The 7,789-nt window shown below is 41.7% G+C and overlaps 1 protein-coding gene and 1 long non-coding RNA gene across 2 annotated transcripts in view; one reads left to right on the top strand and one right to left on the bottom strand.

Moving 5' to 3' along the window:
• Positions 1 to 7,789, top strand: part of ELOVL2 (ELOVL fatty acid elongase 2) — a 78,634-nt gene that overhangs the window by 46,775 nt on the left and 24,070 nt on the right. Inside the window, exon 3 of the mRNA XM_019543236.1 lies at positions 4,503 to 4,690. Coding sequence (XP_019398781.1) covers positions 4,503 to 4,690 — 188 coding nt within the window. The remainder of the gene's footprint in view (positions 1 to 4,502; positions 4,691 to 7,789) is intronic.
• Positions 5,826 to 7,789, bottom strand: part of LOC109315521 — a 21,286-nt gene continuing 19,322 nt past the window's right edge. Inside the window, exon 3 of the long non-coding RNA XR_002102526.1 lies at positions 5,826 to 6,329. This is a non-coding gene — a long non-coding RNA (uncharacterized LOC109315521). The remainder of the gene's footprint in view (positions 6,330 to 7,789) is intronic.

Genomic DNA, 7,789 nt, shown 5'->3' with positions numbered 1-7,789 from the left:
GACTGCTCAGATTTTGCTGAGTGATCCTCCCATGAGATGTGTCCCCTGTGCTGTGTTCCCCATGATTTTGACCCAGAGGGTCTCCAGTCATCCACCCTGGTCACCAACATCAGCTTGCAGGGACATGTAGCTTTCCTTAACATAGAGCTTTCCATAACACATAGCTTTCCTTCCTGTTGATAGGGGAGGTGCTGTAATGGGTCATTTTAAATCTTTTTCCTGGAACAAAGTTTCCAAAAAGTTAGGCTAGACAATACCTGTCCCGGGTTGCCTGAGAACATTTGAATCTAGACCTTAGTGGATAGATTCTACCTTTGTAAAAACAGATTTAAAAACTGGAAGCACATTGAGAAAGATACGTACATATAAAGTTATGATGAAGTAATACTCGTATACCCTTGCGTAGCATGTATTTTGCAATTAAATATTAATAGAATCAAAAGCCAGCTCCAGAAACTTAAGTCTTGGCTCCTGAGAAATTCAAGTTTACCTACAGGCAACATGGGTACAGTGGCAGATAGCTTAGTTAAAAACCCAAATATAAACACATCTAAAGTACAGAGAGAGAAACTTGGTACCATTTTATCTGCTTTTATAGTTAATTTGTTTTGTTACTGTAAGCCACCTTGAAAAAGAACAGCATATAAAGCTAATAAATAAATAAAAATGTCAGGCAGTCGCAGTTCTGCCATTAACTTCCATACAGCCAGGATTTCAGCTTCACCGTTCTGTTCCCCCTCTGTTTTTAATTGCAAATGAGATAAACTTGAGAAGGAATCTGAACTGGGGCACTCAAACATCGCCATACATGATGTAGTGCTCTTGTCATACAGTGTCACTTACCATCTGGGTCCTGGTCTTAATCTTTCCAATTCTGAATTGTTTTAGTAGCTAACACTTTCCCTAATCAGTGACTGAAGGTAGAAAAGCACTAGGACCATTGCCAGAATCAAATAGCAACCTCTTTCTCCACTCCCTCCCCCCCACCAGTAAACTGTATATTTTTAGGGAGCTCATAAAATTCACTTTTTCAAACAAACTATCTTCTCCCCCTCCAATCCCCATGTTACAGTGATGAAAAAAGAAGTCAAACTCAATAGACCGGCTTTTAAAAGCTACCTCACAATAACAAACAAGAGCCCCTGTACGAAAACAGGGAAGATGGGGTTGGGGAAGGGGTGAGGGAAAGGCAGGAAGGGAACGTATTTTAGTGTCTTGGTCTGAAGAGGGATTAAAAAAAATTCTCATAATTGTTAATAAAGTGCTAAGTTGCTAGAGAATGCAGCCCTGGGTCACTCTGTGCTAAACTTGTAGCACCGAGATCCTCATTGCTTTGCAAATCACACTATGAAAGCTAGCCTTCTAAGGCCAAGTCTGGCAGTTGCTTTCATCGCTGGTTGTGTAATTCTCTCCTTTAGCTTACTTCAGGATCTTATTTCTACCACTTACTCCTAGATGCAAGGAGGCTCTTTAATTATCTACTAAGGCTAATTAGCAGGGGGTTTAAATGCACTGAATGCAAGACTCCTTTGCCCTGGAAAAGAGAGATGCATGTAAACTATATTTACATGTTAGCCTTCAGAACCAAGCCATTTTCATCTTCATCTGAGTTACATATTCTCAAATTCTCTCCAGATTTGTATGGTCTGAACATAACTCACCCATATTATCCAATGGCTCCTTTGTTTAGTTCATGCTATTTTGCCATGCAATGGATTAAAATCATCTTCAGCATGCCTTCTAGAACAGCAGAGAATTTTTTTCCAGTGTAATATAAGCTACTCAAGCTCTTGGATAGATGATGCCAAGTCTACTTGCTGTTTTGGAACAGACAGCATTATTCCAGGAGATATACTGAGTATTCATGTATTCCTGTATCTATATGACCTTAAATTTGAAACACTTCCTTCTGACAGCTGACCAGCACTCAGTGCTTTGGTTTCCTTGATGGTGGACCTTAATTCTCATCTATGCGTTTTAAATGATAAAATATATTAATTTCAAGGGCTGGGGGGAGGGGTAAGAGAACAAAGGTAGGTTATGTCTATCTTAAAAATACGTTGGTTTTAGGAAGCTTTATGGTGAGAGAAAGGTAGAACCTCTCTCTGATACCCTGCACACACACTGTATAGGGGCATTTATGTTTGGGGGCCATTCACTGCCAGCAAAGCGAAGGAAGCCCTGCATTTCAGTCATTGTCCAAATGCAATAAATGAAGGAGTGGCTTGTGCTGGAGTGTAAATAGTATTATTTGTGGTCTAGAAGGGATATAATGTGATATAGTAATTAGTGACTGCCGGGTGCAAACAGATTATAAGTGAATAGGCAAAGGACAGGCCAGAGAGTTAAGGCTGTTTTTGAAAACTTGACTCAATCTGTGTTTTCAAAGGGCATTTTGCTGTATTCCATTTTGCTAATGCTGAGTGAGCAAAAAGTCAAAGGCCAAAAATCCTAAGAGAAGGCTATGGGCAGGAACATAACTCGACCAGGGCAGCAGCCCCAGGCACTACCTTTAAGGTGGAGGCATGCAAAATTAGCAGCCACTGCAGCAGCCAGCCATGCTGCCATCAGAGCTGTGCAATACCATCAGAATTTCCATGCCCCAGGCACTGCATCTGCTCTGGGCATGGAACTGCCCTGCTATGCTTCTGGGTCCAGGCTGGGCTTGTGGTATGTTTATCCTGCCTCTCAGCTCAAAAAATGAAGCTGCTTCTTGGCAACCCAAGAGTAGCAGGAGCATAACTAAAGTCTTCTAGCTAAAAACGGGAGACTTAACAGGTCTTTCTAGTGCAAACCTGCCCTTACAGAGCTTACAACCGAACTGGAGACAAAATTCAGCAACATAATGTAACAAAGGACTGGAGACAGAAGAAGGATGGGGGGGCAGGGGCACAATGGTGACTGAACAGATAAGTATAGTTACATGGGTTCACTGAGGGATGTTTCTGAAACGTTTAAATGCTTTTTCCAAAGCAACTTTCTCTTTAGAAACAAAGTATTGTTGGAACACACAAATATTTAACAGTTCTTAATGATGTCTCAAGCATTCCCCTGCAGAGTTTGCTTTGATTAAGCATTTCCTCAGAGTGTTTTCAATCCTACATCTGAAACACTAAGCAAATGAGTAAGAATGAAAAACAGTAGCTGATGTATTCATTTATTGTCAAATTTAGCAAAATGCAAAACCCCACAAATGGTAAAACAAATTGTTTTCTTAAAAGAAAAAATACACATATCATTGTGATATCTTGTATGGTTTTTAAACAGGAGCGAGCAATTATTTTGGGCAGAGGGCTGCTTACTGAGTTTTGGCAAACCATCAAGGGCCTCATGACAGGCAGCACTGGGCAGATTGATATGAATTTTCTAAATTTTTTATGGGCCCTGCAGGCTGAATATAATGGCTTGACAGGCCACATTTGGCTCTGGGCTGCATTTTCCCCACCCCTGGTTTTTAACCGGATAATGTTCTTTTAAGAAGATGTATTCAAGGATTCAGAGATTTTTAAAGCCTAGCAAAAGCTAGCATATGATATTCAGAGGAAGAATTTCACCTAGCAATTCCTTCTCTCAGGGAAGCCTAAAACTTATGGTTCAGAAAGCAAATATCTTATAGAAAAATATGACAAAGCTGAAAGAAAATGATGGCATTCATCCACAATACCCATTTACTGCCATTGTAGACATTTTTCTGTTTTAAAAATTGTGCATCTCAAACTTCATGATCTCCATTTTGTTTGAGCTGGGGGAAGGGATGCAAGGAAGAGGAAGGGAACCACAACTACACACAGAATTCTTTGCTCCCAATACCTATTTGTTCACACGCATTACTGTCAGAGATATAATTTGTGCAAATAAGGCAAGCAGAACTGGGCCTTAATACTTCATTTCAGGATAAAATAGGACAGATGAACAACGAAGCACGCCTTGGGCTAAATCAGAAAAATAAGCGTGTTGAAAAACTAATGCACTGAACATATTTGAAAATGTTTCCCTATACATATGTCACTATCATCATCTCTCCAACACCCAACATAAACACAAAGATATGGGGCAAATGCACAGTAAAAATAATGAATGCTGTATGCCTAGATTGGCAGGTGTTCTTTTCTTAATTCTATGTAGTTTGAAGGTTTAAGCTATTTAAAAGCAATATATACTGTTTTTAACAGCTTGGGATTTGGCATTACATTTCTATTAAACATTGCTTTTAAATAAAAAGAGCACAAACACATTTTTACTCCTGCTTATTTCTACAATTCCTAGAAGGGCAGAACAATTTAAGTGATTGCAGGTAATTCTGAAATGACCACCACAAATGCCTGAAATTACTGTGCTCAATGCAGTTATTTTGCTATTCAGGTTGAAATGAACTGAGTATGTATCCAAATACGGCACATTCCCACTGTACCTGTAGATGACTCTGTTGACACTGCAGGCAGTTTCTTTTTAACCATACTGAACAAGCCACTTTTAACTGTTTATTGCATGCTTCTGTTCAGATTCCAGGGTCAGAGGTTGGTTCCTGTTGGACTCCTATCTACCCACATTTTTCCTTACTGTAACCTATCTGCTTTCCATATGGTTGGGTACTGAGTATATGAAGAACAGGCCTGCCTTCTCACTCCGGGGACATCTCCTGATATATAATCTTGGAATCACACTACTTTCTTTGTACATGCTCGTAGAGGTAAGTTTAACTAAACGTACTACAGTTGAGAAAGGCAAGCAGCAAGTGATTTTTAACCACAGGAATGTTTATCATCCCCATCTCCAAAGTAAGTTGGACTTATGATTTTAGGTCCATTTCAGCTAAAGCAACATTTGACAACGTGCATTCAATTTTCAGGGACTGTGCATTTCAAACATGTCTGTGCCTCCTTAATTCATCATCCTTCATGAACTTCAATTTATTTTGAAAGCATAAATATCTGGGGAATGACTCGTCCTTGTAGGTATACGCCACTGTTGTACAAACAAAGAGATGTATGCATGAGTATGCACTAATTATTCATTATTTGCTATTCATTGTCATCCATTTCCTCCCCTGTCTACAACATTTTTGTCTTCTAATCAAGTGGCAAAAACAAAACAAAAGCACACAGGTGACTGATCAAATGCCTAAGAAGTTCAGCCAAAAGCAAACCATTTGGGAAGCCAAAGGCTGAACTTAGGATCGTAGAAAAATAGGGATGGAAGGCACAGTGGTAGGCCAGCAGTGGGTGTCCACTGTGCTTGACCACCTACCAAGCTCCGAGTGCCACGGGTGCCTCATGTCTGGCCAACCTCCTTCCTAGAGCACACCCGCAAGCCTGGGGTCACTGCTGCCACCACCTGGGGTCTGGACCGTTTCTGGACCCTCTGCCCCCTGGGGTACACAAGCCTTATAGTCCTTGAGGGTGCTTGGCCCACTGCAAGAACTTGGGGTATTCCTTTAGCCTGAAGCACAAAAAGCAGCCTCAATTGGTCATCTGAGCCAAGGGAATAAAAAAAACAAGGAATGCCTGAACCATCTCCCAATGAGTCCACCACACTTAGTACAGAGGAGACCTTTACTGGTTACAGAGAGTAGGCTTGGAAGGGGTACAGGTTAGAGAAATATCAAAGAATAACCTTAGAGCAAACAGTATCAGCTAAGTAGCTGTTTGATATGTATCTACATTACAGGAAGCTATATCTAATATTATAAAAGCCCAAGTCTATAGCCAATCAAAGTGCTCCAAGCACTTGCTGCCATGATTCTGAAGCCACACTGAGTAATGGACAGGGGGTGGGGGAGGTTTCCCCATCCTGCTCCCTGCAAGAGCAAAAACAGCAGCAGTATGGGGTGTCAAGTGGTGGCACACCATCCCAGACCACCTTTCTCCTCCCCTGGCCCCCATTATTCTCGATGGACAATTGGCTAGTATCTAGATAAATTTCAAGTAATTTACTCAGTTCAACATCCTCAGCATCCTGAAAGAAGGGGACTTGCAGATGTTCCAGTTGCTGTATGAGACAAGTACCCGTTCATGTCCTGTAATCTGTTTTCATTCCGATCCTTTTAGCAATTTATACCATGAAGCTTCCTAGGTAGTCATGGCTCGATTCTCAACTGTTTCTGTCAGTTTAATGAACTAAGATCTCAACTCCATTACCAAACACCTCCCCTGGCTTGCTCCAGCGTGCACCCAATAAGGCGCTTTATTTCGAGGAGTCTATCCTCCTTTACAGGTTAGAGCATGTGAGATGGAGTCGCAATGGCAACAGCAGCCTACTAGTCCCAGCAGCGAAAAATGCTTCTCCCAGAGCTAATCGCTAAGGTAGTAAATAGAACCAGGGGCAGAGACCTGAAAAAAAGACTGCTATTACAATTTTGGAATGACATTTACTTGCTCTTGATGTTAATGTCCTTATAAAACACACCTTCCATGTTTACTTGATAAATAACCCAAATGTATGAGAAAGCCTGGCTGTTGACACTGGAGGTTCACAATGGCACTCGGCCCTGGCATTCCATGCCCCCTGGTGCTACACAGGGCACTAGCAAGCTACAGGAGAAAAACAAGCATTTGTTCTGTCACCAAAACATTGCTTTGATCAAAGTCAAATAGGACCTAATCAAAGCTCCCAGCTTTAGGCAAATTTCTTCAGAATTTAAAAAACAAACAACAACAGACACTTCGGCTAGTCAAAACGGGGGCTAATTTCTGGCTTGCACACAAGCGACACAGAGGGCCTTGTGACATTCATAGTAGCTTCAGTACAAGCACAGTTCCTCCTTGGTTTGTCCCTATACACCAAAATACCTGGTCTTTGATTAAAACAAATGCTTAGTAGGTTTAACATGGCAGAGGCATACAGGAGGTTGTCAGAAGATTAATCAGGTTCAGGGAAAACAGGATATGCTACACAGACACGCATGGTGTTTTTCAGGGTCTTTCCGAGACGGCCCTGGCTTCTTTTTGAAGCTCATTTTGTTGTACATACTATGCTGATTCACGTGTGGCCTTTTGGTTGGTTAATCAGGCTTTGCTTCTGTGGTTTGTAGCCCATTGACTTGCATCCCTAAGTTCACACAAGATTCTAGTTTATTTACTAATGATAAGAAACACAGCTCTTAGTGCCAACTTCTGCATCTGTTATGAGTGGGGGCACTCATTTTATCGCTATTTCTGGTAGTTCGTCACACTTATTTACCAATAGATCTGCATTTAGAACCTCTCTTCATGCTGTGTGGTCTCCTCTTTCATGTCAGGAAATTTAAAATTTCTGCATAATCTTTTTGCACAGTTCCCTTTGACTGCATTTCCTCATTGGGAATAAGATGGACACTGGAGCTTGTGAATCTTCCTGTTTAGATTAATAGATTCATAGAAGTTTGTATTGGAAGGGACCTCAGTAGATCATCCAGTCTGACCCCATCCCCTGGCCAGGAAAGAGCACTGGGGTTAGATGACTCCAGCCAAGTGCATGTCTAGCCTCCTCTTAAAGCCCCCAAAGGTAGGGGAAGAGCACTACCTCCCTTGGAAGCTCATTCCAGATTCTGGCAACCCCCACCGTAAAGAAGCTCTTCCTGATGTCTAACCTAAATCTGCTCTCCGTCAGTTTCATAGTTGGTAGGGTCGGAAGGTACCTGAACAGATCATAAAGTCCGACCCCCTGCCATAGCAGGAAAAAAAGTACTGGGGTCATATGACCCCAGCAAGGTGTTCGTCTAGCCTCCTCTTAAAGACCCCCAGGGTAGGAGCCAGCACCACTTCTCTTGGAAGTTGGTTCCAGATCCTAGCCGCCCTGACAGTGAAGTAGC

This window comes from Crocodylus porosus, unplaced genomic scaffold, assembly GCF_001723895.1.
Source record: "Crocodylus porosus isolate Cpor-Errol unplaced genomic scaffold, CroPor_comp1, whole genome shotgun sequence".
Taxonomy (NCBI): domain Eukaryota; kingdom Metazoa; phylum Chordata; order Crocodylia; family Crocodylidae; genus Crocodylus; species Crocodylus porosus.
Note: the sequence above shows the minus strand (reverse complement) of the source record. Positions and strands in the feature narration are given on the sequence as shown.